The 23,310-nt window shown below is 39.3% G+C and overlaps 1 protein-coding gene across 2 annotated transcripts; it reads left to right on the forward strand.

Moving 5' to 3' along the window:
- The first annotated feature begins 147 nt into the window (after positions 1-147).
- LOC148880988 (cellular apoptosis susceptibility protein, putative / importin-alpha re-exporter) lies at positions 148-20,699 on the forward strand. 2 transcript variants are annotated; one of them, XR_016104697.1, is made up of 4 exons: positions 148-526; positions 649-3,578; positions 19,912-20,188; positions 20,381-20,699. XR_016104697.1 is itself a non-coding variant. In XM_088963174.1 (3 exons), exon 2 carries the CDS (start codon positions 663-665, stop codon positions 3,576-3,578), a length of 2,916 nt encoding a protein of 971 aa, XP_088819300.1. In that variant the 5' UTR covers positions 148-526; positions 649-662; the 3' UTR covers positions 20,381-20,699. The 2 variants fall into 2 exon arrangements, 1 of the variants encoding a protein (XP_088819300.1); XM_088963174.1 differs by lacking the exon at positions 19,912-20,188.
- Positions 20,700-23,310: the final 2,611 nt, after the last annotated feature.

Raw genomic sequence — 23,310 nt, forward strand, 5'->3', positions numbered from 1 at the left:
AGTTAGTCAATTATCTAAACTATAAGGATAGTTTAAGAAATTTACCCTTTTTTTATAAAAAAAATTGACTACACTCCACCTTAAAATTCTGAATTATTGCAGACTTACAATTCAAAATTATAAACACTCCTGGCACCTATCCCAACCGGAGGGTGGAGCTAAAATTCCTTGAAGCGGACTGAACAGTGAAAACCCCAAAAATTTTTCATCCATGAGGTTAAAGAAGATAAGTTATGGCCTTATAGGGGCCGAGGCCCAGAGCCGAATTCGAATCTCATGGACGTACCCAAAATGAAAAGAAAATGCCCACCTTGCGAGTTGTAGGAGGACGATACAAATGACAATACAAATAGGCACACACCGATACAATTCAAATAGCAACCAAACCCTTGCAACGATAGTATCCCTCTCTCATTTTTTTTGAAAACTCTTCGCAGTCCGCAACTGGGAGAGCGGAGACGCTGCTTCTCCAAATCTATACGACTGCGATCTGCCATTGCCACTGGGGCATTTCTCTCAGTCGCAGGTACCAGTTTCTTCCTCTTTCCTTTCTGATATCTGTATTTGTGCTTGATATTCTTCCTCTTAATTTTATATCTTGAAGATACATTGGGGCCTCAAAACTATTGGCATTTCCAATTTCTCCAGGTTTGTTGTCCACAATGGAGTGGAATCGTGAAACCCTAGAATTTCTCTCTCAATGCTTCCTTCACACTCTGTCTCCCAACCCCGAACCCCGTCGCCGTGCCGAGGCCTCCCTTGCTGAAGCCTCTGACCGCCCTAACTACGGCCTTGCCGTCCTTCGCCTCGTTGCCGAACCCTCAGTTGATGATCAGATCCGTCAGGCGGCTTCTGTTAACTTCAAGAATCATCTTCGTGCCCGCTGGGCTCCAACGCCGGACGCTATCCCCGTTTTGTCCCCGATTGCCGACCAGGAGAAGGAGCAGATCAAAACCCTAATTGTCCCTCTTATGCTGTCATCTGGTCCCCGTATCCAGAGCCAACTTAGTGAAGCCCTAGCCGTGATTGGCAAACATGACTTCCCGAAATCCTGGCCGGCGCTGCTTCCTGAGCTGGTCTCCAACCTCCGACCGGCCACTGATTATGCCTCCATCAATGGCATCCTTGGTACCGCTAACTCCATCTTCAAGAAGTTCCGGTACCAATATAAGACCAATGACCTTCTTCTCGATCTCAAATACTGCCTTGACGGATTTTCTGCTCCACTTCTTGAGATTTTCCTCCGAACGGCTGCTCTAATCGACTCTACTGCCAGTTCTGGTGGTGCTGCTGTGACTCTCCGACCTCTTTTTGAATCGCAGCGGTTGTGCTGCAGAATTTTCTACTCTCTAAATTTTCAAGAACTTCCTGAGTTCTTCGAAGACCACATGAACGAGTGGATGACTGAGTTCCGGAAGTATCTCACTACCACCTATCCGGTTCTTGAAGAAGGTGGTGGGGATGGGCTTGCACTTGTAGATGAGCTTCGGGCTGCGGTATGTGAGAACATTAGCCTTTATATGGAAAAGAATGAGGAGGAGTTTCAAGGATATTTAAAGGATTTTGCAAGTGCGGTCTGGAGCCTCCTTGTAACTGCCTCTGCTTCCTCTTGCCGAGACCGGTTAACGGTTACTGCCACTAAATTCTTGACTACAGTTAGTACTAGCGTCCACCACACTCTCTTTTCTAGTCCTGATGTCCTGAAGCAAATTTGTCAAAGCATCGTGATTCCAAATGTACGACTGAGGGAGGAGGATGAAGAACTCTTCGAGATGAACTATGTTGAATTCATCAGGAGAGATATTGAGGGCAGTGACCTTGATACTAGGAGAAGAATTGCGTGTGAACTCCTCAAAGGAATAGCAACCAACTATAAAGACCAGGTAACTGCCATGGTTTCAACCCAGATACAAAACATGTTGGCTATATTTGCCACAAATCCAGCTGCAAATTGGAAGGAGAAGGACTGTGCTATTTACTTGGTTGTCTCCCTTGCAACAAAGAAAGCAGGGGGTACATCAGTTTCAACTGATCTTGTTGATGTGGGAAACTTCTTTGCGTCTGTTATTGTCCCAGAGTTGCAGAGCCAGGATGTCAATGGGTTCCCGATGCTCAAGGCTGGGGCTTTGAAGTTCTTTACAATGTTCCGGAACCAAATACCGAAGCCTGTTGCAATTACATTAATGCCTGAAGTGGTCCGGTTCCTTTGTTCTGAATCAAATGTGGTTCATTCTTATGCTGCAAGTTGCATTGAGAAGCTTTTGTTGGTGAAAGATGAGGGAGGACGACCCAGATTTAATTCATCAGATATTAACCCATTTTTGCTGATGCTGATGAACAATCTCTTCAATGCCTTGAAATTTCCAGAATCTGAAGAGAATCAGTATGTAATGAAGTGCATTATGCGGGTTCTGGGAGTTGCTGACATTTCTGGTGATGTTGCTGGAGCTTGCATTTCTGGTCTGATGTCCATTCTTGCTGAGGTTTGCAGAAACCCTAAGAACCCAATTTTCAACCATTATCTATTTGAGGCTGTAGCTGCACTAGTCAGGCGAGCTTGTGAGAAGGATCACTCTCTGATATCAGCCTTTGAAGCAAGCCTATTCCCAATCCTCCAAACTATCTTGGCAAATGATATAACTGAGTTCTCCCCTTATGCATTCCAGCTCCTGGCCCAACTTCTTGAACTTAATAAGACACCCATCCCACCTACCTATATGAGTATCTTTGAGTTACTACTTACACCTGAATCCTGGAAGAGATCTGCAAATGTCCCAGCCCTTGTCCGTCTGCTTCAGGCTTACCTTCAGAAGGCACCACATGAGCTGAACCAAGAGGGTAGACTGAGCCAAGTTCTTGGGATATTCAACAAACTTGTCTCGGTCTCTAGTACAGATGAGCTTGGTTTCTATGTGCTCAACACTGTTACAGAGAATATTGGGTATGATGTTATTGCACCATACATGGGCCACATCTGGGCTGCCCTCTTTACACGATTGCAGAATAATCGGACAGTGAAGTTTGTCAAGGCTCTTGTGATATTCATGTCACTCTTTCTAGTGAAGCATGGGCCTGCAAACCTTGTGAATTCAATGAATGCTGTTCAGCCCAATGTTATTATTGCAATTCTAGAGCAGTTTTGGATACCTAATCTTAAGCAAATTACAGGAACAATTGAGTTGAAGTTGACTTCTATTGCTTCAACAAGACTTCTATGTGAATCTCCAGTTCTCTTGGATGCTTCATCTGCTGTGCTGTGGGGTAAAATGCTGGACAGCATTGTAACACTTCTTTCACGACCAGAACAGGATAGGGTTGAAGAAGAAGTGGAAGTTCCGGATATTGGGGAGACTGTGGGTTATACTGCCACCTTTGCCCATCTTCTCAATGCTGGGAAGAAAGAGGAAGATCCAGTGAAGGAAGTAAAGGATCCAAAGGAATTCTTGGTATCGTCATTGGAAAGACTTTCTAGTCTCTCCCCAGGGAGGTACCCTGCAATCATTAGGGAGTCTCTAGATCCCAGCAATCAAGAAGCGTTGCTTCAGCTTTGCAGAAAATATAATTGTGCTATAGTCTGAGTAAGGAACTCATCTCTTAAATTTGATTCTTCTTTATTTCCTATGCTCACGAGTGATAATGTTCTGTCTTTATTTTCTTTAAAAAATGCATTGTTTTTTTTTTATCAGTAACAAGCAAAAACTTTTATTAATTGATTAGAAGAATGTATATTACAATGAGGAGGAGGGCAGCTAACCTCAGCTAACCACCTTTGAAGCCCTTCAATTACAGATTCTCCTTAGACATAGCCCCAAAACAGTTGTTCTCTTGTTTCTCCTTGTTTTGGTAGACCATCTGCTAGACAATTAGCAGATCTGTACAGCCAAAATACCTTGGCTCTCAGATCCTGCATTAGGGGTTTAGTTTTCTGCAGTATGTCTATACTTCCATTCCCCCTCTTGATCTATTTGCATCCAGCCTACATAACCTTCAAATCTCCTCCAATTAAGTTTCTGTAGTTCATTTTTGCCTTTTGAACTAAGGAAGGAGCTGCTCCATAGGTAGTTTATAGGCTTGGTATCTTCTCTTAACTAGGCTCTGGAATGCTAGATAATTACTTTATAAATAGTTGGTTTAAGATGCAATTGCAATTTATAGTGTCAATCTGTCTTTTGGTTTTTTGGTGATGTATCATCCCAAGATTTGTACAAGTTGATCCAAAGGCCCCCTTGCTTTCTTTCTTCGAATGGACCTCTTCCAATCCATTCTTATTGAAATAACAGAAGTCACATGAAATGCTGAAAATTCAGATATTTCAGAAAAAATAAAAAATTGCAGGAAAACACGAATTATAAAAGGCATAGGAATTGCATACAAATAACAGAAATTAAAGAAAAAGGGTAAAAATTGCAATAATTGTAGCAAAATCACAGATAAATTTGCAAGCCATATCTCACAAGTGATTTGCTCATTTGCTATTTCTGAACCTATTGCAAGAGGAAAAAATAGTTGATGTAACAAGGTAGAATCAGCAAAAACATTGTAGCTGTTTTGGGGTCTCCTTGCTCTGAGATAAGGGTTGAAACTGTCCAATACATCTACACTGCAAACAGAAGCTTCTCCCTCTCAAGAGGCCCTGTCTCATGGTCCACAATTTTGCTATCCTAATTCATTCCATCTGTGATGCTATTGATCTCAACCAAAACATCTACATCATTTCTGAAGATTAGAGTACCTTCTGGCCTTAGAATTCTTCTCATCTCCAACAGAATATCTGCCAAAAGAATATCTCCAACAGAATATCTTCCATTTCACGTCTGCAACACAAACCATGGTCAGTGAGGATTCTGTGGATATATAAATAGACAAGGTAATGAGAAATATCTCTGTAATGATTATACACCTTCTCTTGTACAGACTAAAAACTGAATCAGTGTGAAGGAGATCATTTGTCCTGTGATATGTAGACATATCTTCACACCTTCAATAAAAGAAATAGATTAATTACCATATAATGACAAACTCCATGTTATAATGAGTTCTGAGTAGAGGAGAGAGCTTACCAGTTCTGATTGGTCTGCTCTCGTAAATTACTCCAAGTCTGTTGAGCTTTGCCTCTGTAGGGACTATATTCATGACCCGAACTGGAACATTGATGAGAGTATTACCAGCCAGGCAGACATCCATTTATCTTCAGTAGAGTATTACTATCCATATCCACGTAACTTCTGAATCTATCAGTACCAAATAACAGAGACAGATAAAATAGGTTTGTACTGCTCAATCTTAATTGTCTCACACCTTTCACATTTTAATTCAAAATTCTGTTGTGACATAACACAGCATCAACAAAAGAAGATTGGTTACTGAGGTAAAAAGTATATTTTTCTTGATCGGTCAGGGTAGAAAGGATCTTAATTCACTGGATTAAACAATGTGGAGTTCTGAATAGGACCATCATAAATAAAAAAGACACAAGTCATTGATTCAAATGTTGTCTATTAATCCCCTCTTCTATATTGGGTAAGATGAACTTGAACCCATATGGTTTTGGCACAGTAAAAACCCAAAGGAACAAGCAATGGGCACTTGGTTCATGTCACTAAAGACTTTAATTGTTTGAAGGATGGTCTTATGGGAGCAGGTCCAAGTAATAAGTTTTAAGAGAGTCTACAAGAAGGGCTTGAAGACCTCAAACAGAACTCGCAAAGGTGCTGAGAACAAGGCATTTGATAAAATGAGGGGAAAATCTCAGAAAAGTTTAATGGAAATGGCTTCTGATTGTCAAGCAGAAGGAAATAGTATGTATGTGGGGGAGATGGTGGAAGAGACTGAAGATTGCGATAAGGATGTTGAGGTAGTTTTAGATAAGGTGAGAAATGTAGAGAAGAATGTTGCTCTGAAAAAAAATTGTTGAAATAGAGGTCCAAGTAAGCAAAATGCTAGGTCTCTTTCTGGGATGGGAAGAATTTGCAAGAAAATTTTGTTCTGAATGAGGATTAATCGAGGGCAGAAGTTTCTATTTCAGTTCCTAGCTGGGTGGAGTGAAATGGTTTTTGGTTAAGGGTGAGTTTTTAATTTTTTTGTATGTTTTTAAGGACTTGTAGGAGGGCTTTCTGTTTTTGTTGAAGGTCTGGGTAGGGACTTGGAAGTTTACCTTAAAAGAGGGTAGGAGGGTGTTGGTTTTTTCTTTGGGTGATAATGTATCACTTTTTCTTGTAACTTCCTTTCACTTCGTCTATTAATATTTTTTCATTTTTATTTATTACTAAAAAAAGTGATGGTTTTGGCAGAGAGAACTGACCTTATGAGTTTTGAGATCAAGGCAAGGATTTCCTTTATTGCCTTCTACCCATTGAACCCACTCTTTGATGATATACTTTCTTTGCAATGAAAAGCCCTTGTAACTATCACCAATATCTTATGTAATGGAGAGTTGTAGGAACTTGAGGGGAATCATCGGGAGGTAACCATTGATGTTTGAGGGTAATTGGTTTAAGAGGGGCGATCACCCATTTAAGGGTGGATGCCAAAATAACTGAGGGGAGAGGGGTAGGCAAGATGCGAGAAGTTCACACTTTCTGCAATCGCCGACTCTTGGGAAGATCTCTATCAAAGTGAACTCCAGATCATTCTGGATCTGGATAGTGAAAGCACGGCGGAGAGATCAGTCTTCCTACAATCTTTCCTAGTAGGAAGTTTTGATTGGAAAGGATTCGAGCTAGAGGATATAGTTGTCTTCAAGAGTCTGAAATTGCTTGTAGGGAGATGGGTCTTCTTCCTACCCTCAAAGGAAGAAGCTCAGAGAGTTCTAAATATGGGATCGAGATGTTTTAAAGGAGCCTTGCTACATCTTGAACCTTGGTCGGAATCAGTGGGAGTTTGGTGGAAGAAAGAAGAGGTTCAAGACCATTTTTGGGTTAGAGTATTTGGATTTCCTTTACCATCTGTGGAGCAATGAAATTGGTAGGATGATTGGTAACCTTTGTCATGGTTTTCTGGAAGTAGACAATTCAAAGAAGTATAGGGAGTCCTTTGAATGTATTCGGTTGAAGGTTCGTTGGTGGGTTTACCCCCTTAGTTGGCTAACAGAGTGGTATGAGTGTTAGCCGGTGTACTAGCTGAAGGAGAGTTTTGGTCAGCGATGGAGACTATTGAGAAAGGAGGGTTGGTGATCTTCCCTAAAGCTCACTCCGACAACCACCCTGTGAGTCCACAACCTGTTAGAGATCAGAAGGAAGAAGGTTGGAAGAAAGTGGAGAATAGGAAAAGAAGACAAAATCCCAGCTGTAGGTTTCCAAAAAAATCCTACGGCCAAGATAGAACTGGGGGTGAGGTGGGAAAGGGCTCAAGGGCAAGGCTGTTTCGAAATTCAAATTTCCTAAATGTTAAAGAGGCTGATGTGGCATTTTTTGATAGGTTGGCTGAGGCAGTGGTGGATAGAATTCAAAACCAAGTGAGTTCGAAAGAGATGGGCCTAGTAGCACACAACCTTAATAGAAAGGTTGGCTGACTTTGTAACCCAGGCCCGATCTGGTTAAAAAGCCCAGCTAAATCTTTTCGAAAGAAGCCCAGTCCCAACTTCTCCAAAGGAAAAGAAAAAGTATCAGCCCAAGAGGGTGACCTGATGTCTGCCTCCTCAGAGAGTGAAGAGTTTGCAGATGGTGGAGAAGGTTCGTGCCATTGGGAGAGTTGGAGAACAGACTCCTGTTGCAACAATGATAAAAGCAGCGAACCTCTTTCCGACAATGGTTTCACAGGCGAGGGGTGCTTGTTTGTGGTAGAAAGGAAGTCTATGGATATTCCAAAAGGAGAAAAGCTCAACCGGTCTAGGGGTCCCCATCTGAATGAAAGTCCTTTGAAGGAAGTGGTCGGATGATTAGAAGAACCGAGAAGAAGCTCATTAACAGGGACGGAGGTGCAGGAGGGTTTGGCTCTAATTGTCTCAACCTAAGAGGAAGATGGCATAAAGGAAGCCTACCCACCCTTAGAACGGAACCTGGCGCAGGTGGTACGTACCCGAACCGATTGCAATCATTCTTCTAGCTGAAGGAGTTCCACAGACCCATTCGCTTCAGGTGAAAATGAGGTATGTTGAAGAGAATGAAATTTCTAATTGGGTTCTTGGGGGTGTCTTTCAAAGGGCTAGAAGAGGAAAAAAAGCCCTGATAGTTGCAATTGAAAACAGTTTTTTAGTGGAAAAAGGTAAGAAAAACAAAAGTCAGTCGAAGGAACTGCTGAGGCTGGCCTGGGGATTAAATGACAATGCTGGGGGTTCGAGGCGAAACAATAAAAACTCAAGAAGTTAAGAAATGGAAAGGATTAAGGTTTTATCCTGGAATGTTACTCTGCTCAGGCAGAAGAAGACTAGTTATAGGTGGTTTCTTAAAAAACAAAACACCTCATTTCCTAATACTGCAAGAGACAAAACTGCAGAAGTTGACCTTCAGAGTGCTGAGGAGCATTTGAGGTTTTGGCTGCTGTGATTGGCTTGAAATTCCAGCGGTAAATACTGCTGGGGGTATAGCCCTTTTGTGGAATAATAAGGCCTTCAGGCTTTTAGATAAAGGATTGGAATGTTTTCAATTTCAGCGAAGTTTCTGTGGGAAGCTAACAACCAACAATTAGTGGTTACAGGGGTGTATGGGTCTGTGGACTCTTGTCTGAATAATGCTTTTTGGGAAGAGCTAAATTCAGTTAGAAGAGCATGGGGGGAACCTTGGGTGATAGGGGGCACTTCAATGCCATTATCAACCCGGAAGACAAGAAAGGATGCACAAGGGTTAATAGAGGCATGAAGGTTTTAAAGGAATTTATCCAAAATTGGGATTTAATTAATATACCATTGTCTGGTGCAAAATATACCTGGATCAATAATCAAGACAATCCCTCTCTAGTAAGTTTGGATAGGTTCTTGATTTCTCCGGAATGGGAAGAGGCCTTTCCCAACTCAATACAAGAAGCTCTTCCAAGGGTTGTTTCTGATCACATTCCAATACTGTTAGAAACTGGTGGTTTTAGAAAAAAAACCTTCTCCTTTCAGACTGGAACACTGTTGGCTGGACTCAGAGGAGTTGGGGTCAAGTATTCAACAATGGTGGGCTGAAGCCTCCTTTGAAGGCACATCCAGCCATGTATTTTTCAAAAAACTACAATGGCTGAAATCTAAATTAAAGATTTGACAGAAGGAAAGATCAAACAAGGGTGAGGAAAAGAGGAAAGAATGATGTAATTGCAGATTTAGATGCGCAGGAGGAAGCAGATTCCCTGGATGAAGCTAATAGAAGGAAAAGAGCAGGGGCAAAAAAAGATTATGACTCACTAACATACCAAAATGAAATCAAATGGGGGCGGAGCAAGGGCAATGTGGCTGAAAGCTGGTGATAGTAATACAGCTTTCTTTCACAAAGTAGCCAATGCTAGAAGAAGAGTAAACTCAATAGATTATTTGTAGTTGGGGGAGAGGACTGTGTTTCATGAGGACATTAACAGGGGGCTACTTTCAGATTAGCAGGCTTTGGAGTTAGAAAAACCTTCTCAGAAGAAGAGGTAAAAAGGAGGCCATAAACAGCTTGGAAGGGGAAAAGGCTCCAGGGCCAGATGGGTTTTCTATTCTCTTCTTTAAGAAGTTCTGGAATTTAATTAAAGAAGATATGCTAAAGGTATTAGAAGGTTTTCATGAGTCAGCTGCTCTGGAGAGAAGTTTAAATGCCACTTTCTTATCTCTAATACCTAAGAAGACAGGAGCTAAAGAGTTGAAAGATTTCAGGCGAACAAGTCTAATTGGTAGTATGCACAAAATACTAGCCAAAATTCTCGCAACTAGACTAAGAGAAGTAATGGACTCCTTGGTTTCTAGCTTCCAAGGTACCTTTGTCCACAACAAACAAATCCATGATTGAGTTCTTATAGCCAATGAGTTAATTGACTCAAGGAAGAGAAGTGGAAAAGCAGGGCTGGTTTGCGAATTAGACTTAGAAAAAGCCTACGATCATGTAAACTGGGCTTTTTTAGACTATATGATGGAAAGAATGTATTTTGGACCAAAGTGGAGAAATTGGATAAAAGTCTGTGTTTCTACTTCAAGGTTCTCAATCTTGCCTAATGGGTCAGTAAAAGGAAATTTCAAAAGCTCAAGAGAGCTGAGACAAGGAGACCTTCTATCTCCATTGTTCTTCCTCTTAGTGATGGAAGAAGGTCTTAGCAAGTTGGTAGATAGGGTCTCAAAACTTAATCTTCTAGAGGGTTTTGAAGCAAGTCCTAATGGAACAGAAATCTCCATCCTACAATATGCTGATGACACTCTCCTTTTCTGCAGTACTTCAGAGGACAAAATCCTTAATCTGAAGTATCTACTATTTTGGTTTGAGATAATTTCAGGACTGAAGGCGTGCCTAGCTAAGAGTGGGCTATTAGCTGTGGGAGAGGTGCCTGACATTCAAAATTTGGCTGATATATTGGGATATAAAGTGGGTAGTCTGCCTACAACTTATTTAGGTCTACCCCTTGGAACCAAATGTATATCCAAGGCAATTTGGACTCCAGCCCTAGAAAGGATGGACCAAAAATTGGCTTCTTGGAAGGCAAGGCATCTCTCTAAAGGTGGTAAGGTCACACTCATCAAAAGTGTGTTAGCCAGCCTTCCAACCTACTTTATGAGCCTATTCCCCATTCCCTCAGAGGTAGCAAAGGAAATGGAAAAAAAAAAAGATGAGAAATTTTCTTTGGAAAGGCTGGAAAGATTCTCAGAAGTATCATTTAGCTAGCTGGGAGCAAATGAGCCTATTCCCCATTCCCTCAGAGGTAGCAAAGGAAATGGAAAAAAAAAGATGAGAAATTTTCTTTGGAAAGGCTGGAAAGATTCTCAGAAGTATCATTTAGCTAGCTGGGAGCAAATATGCAAACCCCAATCACAAGGCGGGCTTGGAATAAGAAACCTTAAGCTTTTCAACCTTTCCCTATTGGGAAATTGGCTGTGGAGATTTTCATCAGAACCAAACAAACTCTGGAGGAAGGTGATTGAAGAGAAATACGTTTTAAGGAACAATGGATGGGATGCTGGTATTCCCTCTGGCACCTATGGTTGTGGGGTGTGGAAAGGAATTTGTAAGGCTTACTGGCAGTTCAGTGAAGGGAAGGGAGATCCATCATATGGATGGCCGAACCATGCAGGGTGTTTGGGCGAAATTTCAACAATTTCATTCTCCCTTCTAGGAATCCTATACCCTGATTTAGAAAAACTACATTTTTCAAGGTTCTTTCAAGAAACAAACCGGACCAGATCTAAAACCAAGATTAAGGGATGGATATACCTGATACAGAATCCATGCAAGTGCATTTATTAAAAAAAAAAAGAATCCAAGCAAGTAGCTCCCACCGTAGGTGTTCACGCCCAAAGAGGTCACCAAATCCCACCTCCAGTGAAGATGACACAACTTAGGGTGAGGCAGGATCAACAAAGCAATTCTTTAACAAAAATTGCAATCCTTCAACAAGGATTACGTAGGGAATGTGAGCAGAACTTCAGATCTGATTTCCCTCTATTTATAATCTTTTTGGATTAGCTTCCTAATCATATCAGGAATGGGTTCTTTGATCCAAATCTTTATTTGGATATTCTAGAGTCGGTTGTACAAGGGTAGTACAATCCTTTTATGTTTAGTTATATATGTACTATTCAGCTGATGTGGCTCTCACTTAAGCGAGGGCACAATGGTAATCCTTGTATATCTTAGAAGAGTATAAATAAAAGAAGGGCCGACTAGAGGGTTTTTTATTTTTTTCTCTAGTTCGGTTGTGACTTTTCTCCTTTTTCTTCTCTTTCTTCTTCTCCTTCTCTCTCTCTTTTCCTTCTCTTTCTTTTGATCTGAACATATACGAACATCTAATCTGAGTTTTAGCATGGTCTCATAGCCATGATAATCAGTTCAGATCAGTTGTCTCCTTTTCTCTCTGTTCTGTGCATTCCTCTCTAGGGTTTTGCAGAATTCTCATTGATATTTAGAGAGTTTTCCAGAAAGGAAGAAAAGGATTGGTTGTTTTCTCCTTTTGGGGGTTTCCATGCCTCCAATGGTTTTGTGTGGTTGGTAGAAAACCCTCTACTCGCAATTCGAAGAGGGCTGGTTTTGTGATGGTGATACAGTGCAGACTTGGTGTACCCTCTACTTGACGGGTTCATGATCTTCGAACTAAGTTGTGGTATGTAGCAAATTTCTTTTATATGTGCAGAACTGAAAATATTATTCGTGAGGTGTGTTGTGAGGGTTTCTAGTGCTGTCAGTAAACGGCAATAGTAGTGCTGTTGCTAAAAGTGGTGAACAGTTGTGAATATTGTTGCTGAAACAGTGGTGAATAGTGTGTGTTGCTGTTGAAACCTGGTACTAGGAACCCTAGTGATGTTCAGTCATTCGTGTGGAGTGTGGTGATTTATTAGGGCTGTAGAGTAACAATTTAGTGTCACAACCTCCCACTGTTTTTTTGTGTAGTCATGAGAGACAACAATGAATACAAATCAAGTGTGATGGTGCCTTCTGATTATCTAAATGTGCAGATGACCTCTATAAAATTGAACGGTGAGAATTATGCCCCTTGGGCTAAGTCTGTTGAAGTTTTCTTGAAAGCCAAAAAGAAAGTGAAACATGTGAGGGAAGAGAAACCCCCAATTGATTGTTCGGGATATGATGAATGGGAGCAGGAGGATATTCAAATTATGATTTGGCTATGGAACAACATGGAGTCCAAAATTAGTGTGAACTTCATGTTGACTAGCTTGGCTCTCTTTGTTTGGCGTGGGACTCTAACATTGATCTCCACAAAAGCCATATGGGTTCAGTCCAACCTTTGTTATAAGGCCTGGCCGATTTCACTGTTGAAGACATTGAACCCCTGAACCCGTCAGTATGGGCTCTTAGCAGGTCCAACATTTACACTAAATGGTCCCTGGGTCCATAATGATCAAACACTCACTGACAAGAGATGACCTCTCTCTCGGTTGCAATGTATAGTGTTGCACTCTCTGCTCATGATGGATCCTGAGAATTAAAACCTTTGCAAACCTTTTTAATAAAACATAATATATATATATATATATATATATATATATATATATAATCTTTATATAAATATACTTTGCAAAACAAATCTCAAACAAGTTTGAAATCAATTGCAGGCAATTTAGGTTTCCATCAGAGAGAGTGCATTTCCCGATCATTCACTTTGTTCGATAAAGGGGCTGATTCGGTCACTATGATCACCCATTCAGGTGAATTCTCAGACTGCCCCAACATACCTAGGTTTTGATCCCAGCTAAAGAATCTCATAGATTTGCATATCAAAGACGATTCAATCCAACACCTAGTGCAATACCATAATCGAATCTAGGGGTTAGGTGTAACTTTTCAGTTTTGCCCATCTGTCTCCAAGGTTCAGGGCCCAATTGGAAAATGGTCCGGTTTAGAGTTTCAATCAAACCCACACTACATGTGCTTCAGGTCTCACCCTGGTAGTTGAGACAAGCCACCCCAACCGACTTGACAACACATTAGTGTCAGCCTTGGCAGGATAAACCTCCCCAGGTCTATCCAACGGCCGTGAAGATTCTAAACTTAACATGAGCTTCATAAGTGTCCAGTTTAAGGGTACTACATAGAAACACACCATATATAACATGAATAAATTATGTATTATTATTCATTTATAATAAATGTCAAAAGTACATCAATCTGATTGGAGCTAAGGGCATACACTGTCTAACATTCAGCAGTAGTGTTAAATTTAAAGTGGGAGATGGAAGAAAAATTAGGTTCTGGTTAGACTAGTGGGCTGGTGACAACACCCTAAAAGAGCTGTTCCTGGCCCTGTGCAATGTGGCTGTAGATAAGGAAGTCAGGCTATGCTGGGTTCCTCTTTTTAGGAGAAGTTTCAACGACTGGGAAATTCAGCAGATGGCAGATTTTCTTAATCTGTTACAAAACCAACCGCTAAGTTTTCAGGAGCAAGATTCAACAGTCTGGAAATGGGCAAAATCTGGAGAATTCACAGTCAAATCCTTCTACAATTTTCTGGTGGGAAGGCCTGAAGCCTCCTTTCCCAGCAAGGCCACTTGGGGGAACTTGGCTCCTCCAAATTCAAGTTTTTTGTTTGGGTGGCAGCGCTGGAGAGGTGTCTGTCCAAAGAAATGCAATAAGGGTCTTTATCTGCCAGATTGGAGGTGCTGTTTTTGCAATATGCAAATGGAATCCTCTGGTTATCTCTTCCTTCATTGCAAGTTTAGTTCTGCAGTATGGTCTCACTTCTGCAAACCCCTGAATCTAAAGCTTGTGCATGCCAGCCTCAGTTAGAGCTCTGCCAGAGGAGTGGCATATTCAGGGGCTGTCAAAGAAAGGAAAATTATGCTGCGTTTCCATCCCTCCGGCAGTTATGTGGGCTTTGTGGTCAGAAAGGAACAACAGGATTTTTGAGGAAAAATCTACTACTGAAGCTGAGGCCATTATGACAATAGAGGTTTTGAGAAGTTGGTTGTCTATACGTAATGATTTTAGAGATAGTATATCTGATCGTACTTTTTTGAGGATGGCCTTTTTTTGAGGTCCTTCATTTTGTACGGCTTCTCTTTGTACATAGGACTGTATATTAATACAATCATACTTTACCTTCTTTCCAAAAAAAAAAAATAATAATAATAAAAACTCCAATGAATTAGGGTCCAGTTGATCAATTCAAACTTCTGAGGTTGCTGGTAAAAAAATCAAACTTCTGAGGAAAAAAATGAAAACCTGGTTAATAGTTGAATTAGAGAGACAAACCTGATTTCCAGTTGGAGGGAACAAGAGACAGAGCTGCTTGGATTGCTAGATTGAAGAGTTACAGATTGGTGGTCAAACTTTGACCAAACTCTATTTGAACACGAGTTACAAGTCACTTTGCTTTCCCCTCATCAGGTTACAGATTGGTGGAGTTCATTGGAGAATCAAATTATATCCACTCCGATTTGCTTAACATGGACTTTAAAATCTGGACCAGTCTATCCCAATAAGATATATTGGGATGTCCAATCCATTTTAATTGGATTGAGCCCAAGTCAAACCCAGCCACATACACCCCTAGTTGTAGCCTTAGGGAGGAGAGAAGTTTTCGTGCCATGCTCTCAAGGATGACCTATTCTTGGATCAGTGTTGATGCATGTAGCTAGGGATTTGACAATTGGCCATCAACACTTAATGGCTTATAAGATATTCACTAATACTGCTTTTTGTTTTTAGATAAAGGAAATAAGCTCCTCTTCCAAGTTTTCTTGCATTGACTGGATCAGACTTGAACCTGTATTTTTTTTTTTGACAAATGACTTGAACGGTTGAACCTGCATTCCCACACTTGTCAGCCTGAGATTTTACCATTGCATCAAGCAGTGGCCCTCTATTGTGTGGATAAGTAAAATTTTGGATGATATTTGGTAGGGGACCATGGGCTATGCTGGGTTTATACAGGGTAATGACAGACTTTAGAGCCACCTGCCCAGCCTACACTCTGGGCTGAAATAATCAACCCTAGGAACAGCCCCTTTGTTCCCTAATTGTTTCTATCGGTTCTACTGGCATGTCATGGAATTCATTATTCAACAGCAACCATAGAGAGGCTGAAGGAAGCTGCTTCTTTGTTGGAACTTTCCTGTTCCTGTACCTATTAACAGGGCGGTTTTGTATTATTCCTCTACATAAGGTTTTTTGCTTGGGAAGCTCCTTATGGTTGAATTAATTGTGTTATTTTGCTGAGGAGGCATGGGTACAGGCACTTAACCATGCATGTTTGCATTTTGTCTCTTCAGGATGGACAATCCATCAAGTGGGTGTTCCTTAAGTGTGCTTATGCTAGGGACGTGTAGACTCATGTCTTAAATACAATTGGCGTTGCTTCAGGAACCTCACACTAGTCCAGTTATTGCCTTGTTGGTATCTGAGGAAAGATGTCTTTTTTGGAAGTCAGATGACTCACCTGTGGGAGGAGAGAATTAGGAAGTTTTTTGGAAGCAAGTCCTCTTAAACACCCACTTATAAATGAGTCATAGTTGTCAAGGTGATGCCCAGGTGATAAGACATTCTTGGAGGGTCACCTCACCCAAACACCATGCAATATTTTTATATTTTTATTTTATGTTTTCAATAGTAGTACAATAGGTATTATTAGACTCAATGTTTTAAGACCTGAACCAGACCGGATGGTTTGACTATTAGACCCGAGAATCGGAAATCTTTCTGGTTTTTTAGAATCCCGGGTTTCACATTTCTGAAAAATTGGTAGAATCGGTCAGAACCCAGCAGAACCGTTGAAAATCGGCCAGGTTGGTAAATGCATAGAAACTGAAAATGTAAATCTCAATATTCAAACTCGCAACCTGTCAATTAGCTTAGTTAGCTCATTACCATTAATCCATCTAGTTATTTGTGTTTCATATATATATATATATATCAAGAGCTGTAGTCTTGGGCTGACTTTTGGGGTTTTATGGTAGGTAAACTCCCCTTAAAGTGTTTGGGAATGCCTTTAGGGGTTAAATGCAATTCCAAGTCTATCTGGGATCCTATTTTGGAAATCAAGGTATCTATCAAAGGGAGGTAAGCTCATTCTAATCAAGAGTTTTCTTTCTTCCCTTCCTGTTTTCTTGCTGTCACTGTATGCAGTTCCAGCTGGAGTTGCAAATAAGATTGAGCGGAAGTTTAAGAGAGTTTTTGTGGAAGGGATTGAAGACAAGAAGATTCATTTAGTAAATTGGGGGGGGGAAGGTTTGTAAACACAAAAAGAATGGAGGGTTGGGAATAAGAAAAATCCAGGAAATGAATTTAGACATACTTGGCAAGTGGTTTTGGAGGTATGGTCAACAAGGGAATTGCTTGTGGAAGAGAGTAATTGAAGCAAAATATGGTTCAAGAAATGAAGGTTGGGTTCCTGGAGGTGCCAATCAGTCAAAACATGGTTGCTCGGTTTGAAAGGGAATTGAAAAAAGTTACAATGCTTTTAGCAAGGAAATCAAGTTTGTTGTGGGGAGAGGTAATAGAGTCAATTTCTGGATGGATGTTTGGTGTGGAAACAATAGGCTAATGGGTGATTTCCCTGAGTTATTTGCAATTGCATCAAACAAGGAAGCTAAAGTGGCTGATTAGGTCCAGTCCCAAAATGGAATGATTATCTGAAATCCTACTTTCAAAAGGGCTTTGAATGATTGGGAGATTGAACCATTAGGTAGGCTTCTTCAAAGGTTGTACAACCACCAAATAGATGTCAATGCAGCAGACAAAAGGTTGTACAACAACCAAATAAATGCCAATGCAGCAGACAAAAGGGTCTGGTTAGCAGAGAGCAAAGGCCAATTCTTGGTGAAATCATTCTATACCAAACGGGTCCAGGAGGAAGAAGATATGTTTTTTCCCTGCACATTTAATCTGGTGCAAACACAGCCCATCAAAGGTATCTTTTTTCTTCTGGGCCGCCTATTTAAATAAGATTCCCACAAGAGACAACTTGGTTAATAGGGGTGTGGTGAATGACTCTAAAATGTGTGTCTTGTGCAACAATGATGAGGAGTCTGTTGATCACCTGTTTCACTGTGGCTTCACCCACAAAATCTGGGTGAGGATTGTGAGAATTTTTGCAATGAGAAGTTGCTGGCCAAAGTCTTTGGCGACTTTTGTCAACAGCCGGAATTTAAAAGGCCTAAGCAAGAAGGGAAATGGTTATGGCATCTGATTCCAGGTGCAGTGTTATGGGTGATCTGGCAAGAAAGAAATTCAAGGATATTTATTTCCAAACAAAAGCTGTCAAGAAGACGAAGTGTGGCAGAAGATTGTGGGGAAGCTCTGTTCTTCATCATTGACCAAGTTTAAAGTCAGTTCTTTTTGTAGCTCTCTGTTTAGTTTTGAAAGTATAAACCCCATATCTCATTTGTACAGCCTCTGGTTGTACTTTTCTTTTTGAATGCATTGATACTTTACTTCTTATCATATATATGTATAGTTAAATAAATGGATATTCACATAAAATATAGATGGCAAGTTTTGAACCTTGGACAATTGAGGTTAAAACCAATGAATTAACCATCCGGTCAATGCAATAAGATGTGTAATGTTAACAAAAAGTGTAAAATGTATTAAATATTCGAATCATGGTCAAACCGTTTGACCCATGGCCCAGGATGCAGTTTGGTTTTGTGTCCGGTCCAAGTCTTAAAACATTGATTAGACTAAATTATATATATTGTGGGTTTACAGTATTAATATTACCATTCTTATACTAGTTTTCACAAATCAGTGACATAGTGTTGAACCTTTTAGGACTTAAATAACCTAAATTGATAAGTAAGAAATAACTTGAAGATTTTATCCAATTGACACCAAAACAAGCACTCAACCCTTATGTTTTGTATGCTTTATTTCCATGTTTTTCTTCTCATAAATATGTTGATTCTACTTTTGATATGGGGTTTATACTTATTTCATGAGAATTGAGGTAATTAGTAGTTAAGGATCACTATTTACTATGAAAGCTAGGGATCTATCCTAGGATTTATATTTTTTATTTTAAAAACTCCTAGACTAGGTGACAAGGTGCTCCCCTATTGTCTAGCTTTGCTTGGTGCCTTGAAAACTATTGATAGCATTGTGTGTAGCAGCCTGTATAGGTTTCCATTTTTACTTAAAGGATGCAATGGTAAAATCTCAGGCTGACAAGTGTGAAAACAAGGGTTTAGTATTAGAGCAGCCACTTTGGGCAAAAAATGCTATAGGATAGGTCATGTCTAGTCCTCCCAAGGCCACCTCTTATTGCCAGGACCATCATTTAGTAATGGCCCTATTTAATCTTGTATTAGTGGTTAGATTAAGGTTTGATAGATGCTCTTTGGGGAGCCAAGAATCTTGAGGAAACTGGGATCTTCATTATTGATAGAGAGAAAGTGATGTAGGACATGGTGGGTGTCCTACTAATTCAACATCTGGTGGTGGGCTTTTGTGGGGTGAATGAGGGGATGTGGGTCATTCGAGATGAAGAATATGGATAAAAAAGCAAGTAGACTGCTTGCTGTCCACCAAAGAATAGAACTCTTGCTGTTGGGCTAACCAGCAAAGAGAAACTTTTAGAAGAAGAAATGAGAAAGTAGGGGGGGGGAGAGAAAAATTCCTGGCAACAACCAGAATTCACTAAATGAAACTTTATTTCATCAAATAAACTCTCCTTGAACTCCAATTACAACTCTATTTATGGATTCAAACTTATTTAACTTGGTTGTCCCTTTACAAACTCCAATTTGGATTAGGAATTACTGTAAATAGTAAGTGCTACCATAAATAGTAATTTTGAAACAGCAACGAAATTCTAAAAGACAGAACTACATACTTAAGAGACCAACAGCTAGAAAATAAATATAAAAACTGAAACAATATTAATATCCTATAATTTAAGCCTGTTGTGCCCTTGGATTTCTGTCTCTAGGTAACCTTCCATTCTTTAATAGCAGCAGACTATTAAATTGTAACTGAGGCAAAGGTTTTGTGAGGAGTTCGTAGCTCTTGATGAAGTCAGGTTGTTGTTAGACATTTATCCTGGTGTATTGAGATAGATGTCTAACAAGTTGAATACAGTTGCTGATTCTTTCCCCAGATTGGGGATTAATAGCTGAATTCAATTGCCTATATGTTGCGAATTCACCTTGGAAAACTTGTATTTGCTTTTCATGTTTTACAGATATTTTCTATATATCCACCATGTACACCATTTTCTTGCAATTATCCCATGTCTTATATTAATAAATTGTGGGTTTTTGAAATTCATGAGCAATGGGTTGCAATTGCTAGAGTAACCTTCTACTCAACTGAGGAAGTCTTATATACCATCTTTTGGATGTTGACATTTGTGTTAATTTAATAGGCATTTACATGGAGGTGGTAGATGAAGCTGAATGTGGTAGAATCAACTAGAAACCTACAGGAGAAATTTTTACAATTTGAGAATAATTTGTTCTGTTGATTGCTGGTTGAGAAAATAAAAGCTTGCGTGCCATCTTGCTTATCAATGGGATTCCCGCCCATGGGTAGTTGCGGTGCACATGCGAGCATATCTTTTTTTCCAACCAGTCAATTCTTATGGATGATCTTCAGATTCATGCTTGGTTTGCTGCCAAGGCCTCATTCTTTTAATTCTTAGGGTGCGTTCTATTTTCATTCTCATTATCTCTTTAGCTGGTAACCGCACACCGGAAAATAATTCATGGTGCCCCCACAATTAACTACAGCAATGCTAAATCTTCTTTTAGCCTATTAGCTACTAATCTTATTATTATTATGTCTTGGCTGAAATTATTAGTACAGAATATAATTCCATATCCATTTATTTTCAGGATCATAGGTGACAAATGGAGGTGGATTTTGTTTCCCAAGTATGGGTCTGTGGGATCCGATGAGTTAAGTATTTTGTTTTTCTTTTTGTATTTTCCCTCCCCTCTATTTTTCTCTTTGTCTATTGCTTTGTTGGGAGTTCTTCTATACATGTGCGTGCTAGCTGTTGTGTTGTGATGAGATAAGAACCAAGAGGGAAGGGGGTGTGGAAGAGAACTGTCTTTTTCGTGTCATCCATCATCATCATTAGTGAAAAGTATTGATGTTTTCGAACGGAAATATTTTAAAATTTAAAGGTAAATGTTAGCAGCTCTTGTTTAAGAGGTTGGTATGATTTGCGTCAAGCTTCAAAATTTCGCAATGTATCGGAATATATCGGCCAATACATATCGTTCCGTTATAAGTCTGATACACGGAACGCATAGAAATCTGTAGCGTTCCTTTTTGTATGTATTGGTCTGTATTGGACCGTTTTAGGCCTTGTATCGGACTGTTTCGGGTTTGTACCAGTTGATACAGTTCTGGAAGTCTGATACAAGTACCCTTCTCTCATTAATTTCATTAAATTATATTTAAGGCTGAATTATCTCTCATTAATTATATATTTACTCCTATATTTAAATGAATCTCTCATTAATTAGTTAATTGTTCCTATAATTAATGCATAATTTTAAATTTGAATTTCAGTTTTAGTGCCTAATTGGAATTCTCTTCTCATTAATTTTGTTAACTAATAACCCTCTTTCTCATTAAATTCGTTTTGTTAGTATAAAACTACAAATTAGCAATAGCAAGATTCGAACCCTAAAACATTAGGCTTTAAGAACTAGAGGTTCACCACTAAGCCATGCTCATTTGCTTGTTATTTGTTTATGCATTTTTATTTTGAAGCAATTTTTCTCTTTTTGTTAATGTATGCTTATCAATAAATGTTAGAATTAATTATTAAAATTTATCTATTAATAAACATTAAGATAAATTATATTGATTATTTTAAAACTAATGTATATCAATATACATTTTACTGTTTTAGTTTTTTTTTTTTGTTTTTTCACGTTGTAATTATTCCATCATTTGTCAATAGTTACTAAATGTGTCTTGATATCTTGAATTTTATATAGACCAATAAATTATAGTTTTTTACTTTTAAATAACTTATTTATAATCATCTAAAACTTGTAACTATCATTATATATTTTTTGGGATTTATTTAAGATTTTTAGCATATTTATGCGTATCTTGATTTTTTGTCCGTATCCATATGAATCCAAAGTGTATCTTGATACGTTTCTTAAAATTATCTTTCTGATACACCTTATGTTTTCGAAACTTTGAACCTTAATTTACGTGTGACGATGGTTATCCAAAACCTGCACATCTCAGTGCAGGTTGTAGGCATAATCAATTGGGGACTCTTGGCTACATGAAGACCATCATGGCTGAGATAGATGCCAATTCCTATTCCTCAACTCAAGCTTAACCAATGTTTTAAAACTTGACCTAGAACCAGAAACATTTTGGCCACCAGTTTATGGGTCGATCGTTTGACTATTTAGTTTGAATGAAAAGCTTGTTTGACAAAAAATAAAAAATAAAAATAATAAAAATAATAAAAATAAAAAATGACTAAAAACCGTTAACGGGTTGATAGTTTGATTGCCTGGGTTAACAAGTCATTGACCAATTCAATGGTTTTTGCATGTGACGATGGTTACCCAAAACCTGCACATCTCAGTGTAGGTTGTAGGCATAGTCAATTGGTGACTCTTGGCTACATGAAGACCATCATGGCTGAGACAGATGCCAATTCCTATTCCTCAACTCAAGCTTAACCAATGTTTTAAAACTTGACCCAAAACCAGAAACGTTTTGGCCACTAGTTTATGGGTCCTTGGTTTGATTGTTTAGTTTGAATGAAAATCCTGTTTGACAAAAAATAAAATAAAAAAATTAAATAAAATAAAAAATGGCTAAAAACCGTTAATGGGTTGATAGTTTGATTGCTTGGGTTAACAAGTCATTGACCAATTCAATGGTTTTTGGCTGGAGATCGGGTTTGGGGTAAATGGAATCGGTTGCTTGGATGGTTTCTGGTCTGAATGGTCTGATCGTCTGGGTCAATGGCGGTGCAAAAACATTGAACTTAACATTAACATCAATAACATTTATTTAGGTGTTGGAAGTGTTTTGTTTTAAAAGATCTTCTAAGAGGTTTGACAGTTAGAAGACAGTGAGCTTTTACATAAAGATCCTGGCAGTTTATAAACAGTTTGGTTGGAGGTATGGTATGTCTTTCCATGCAAAGATGGGATTTGAGAAGGCCAAAAAGGCTAGAAGTTCCATTTCTAGTTTCCTGAAATAAGAGAATAGAATTTCTTGCTTCTTTTTAGGGCACGACCTTTCGGTAGAAATATCTTCCAACCAAATTAGAGAAGATGCAAATGTAAGCTACCTACCAAGTTTTTAAAAAGTCGATAATCCGCATGAAAGGCATGCCAAACGGGGCTTTAGTTAAGCTTTTATTGTCACATCGTCTCCTCCCTATGGACTATTGAAACTTGAAACATGGGTGTTAGCAGTTTACCTCCACTTCCAGTCAGTTAGGGCTGTCAATGGGTTGGGTCAGACCCGATAGACCCGATGGAACCAGACCGATTGGGGTGGTTCTGGTTCTTAAAAAATTCCCAACTATTATCGGGTTGGAACCACGTCCACCTTGTCCCAACCAGATTTGGACCTGACCATTTCTTATATATATTCTTTTTTATCAATTTCCTTTTTAGCAGATTGTCTTATTGTTTTTAGGAGGGTTTTCGTTGTATTTTAGGTTTTTATAGAGTTTTATTGCATTTTTTTAGCAAGGGTATTATTAGCATACATATCAAAATCGGGTTCATTGGATTGGACTGGATTGTCCCAAGAATCGATCAGT

This window comes from Nelumbo lutea, chromosome 1 (genome assembly GCF_056320005.1).
Source record: "Nelumbo lutea isolate HS-2025 chromosome 1, American lotus-T2T, whole genome shotgun sequence".
Lineage (NCBI taxonomy): Eukaryota > Viridiplantae > Streptophyta > Magnoliopsida > Proteales > Nelumbonaceae > Nelumbo > Nelumbo lutea.

Excerpts from the sequence above, each read along its gene's own strand:
- LOC148880988 (XM_088963174.1), top strand. The coding sequence starts at position 663 with ATGGAGTGGAATCGTGAAACCCTAGAATTTCTCTCTCAATGCTTCCTT.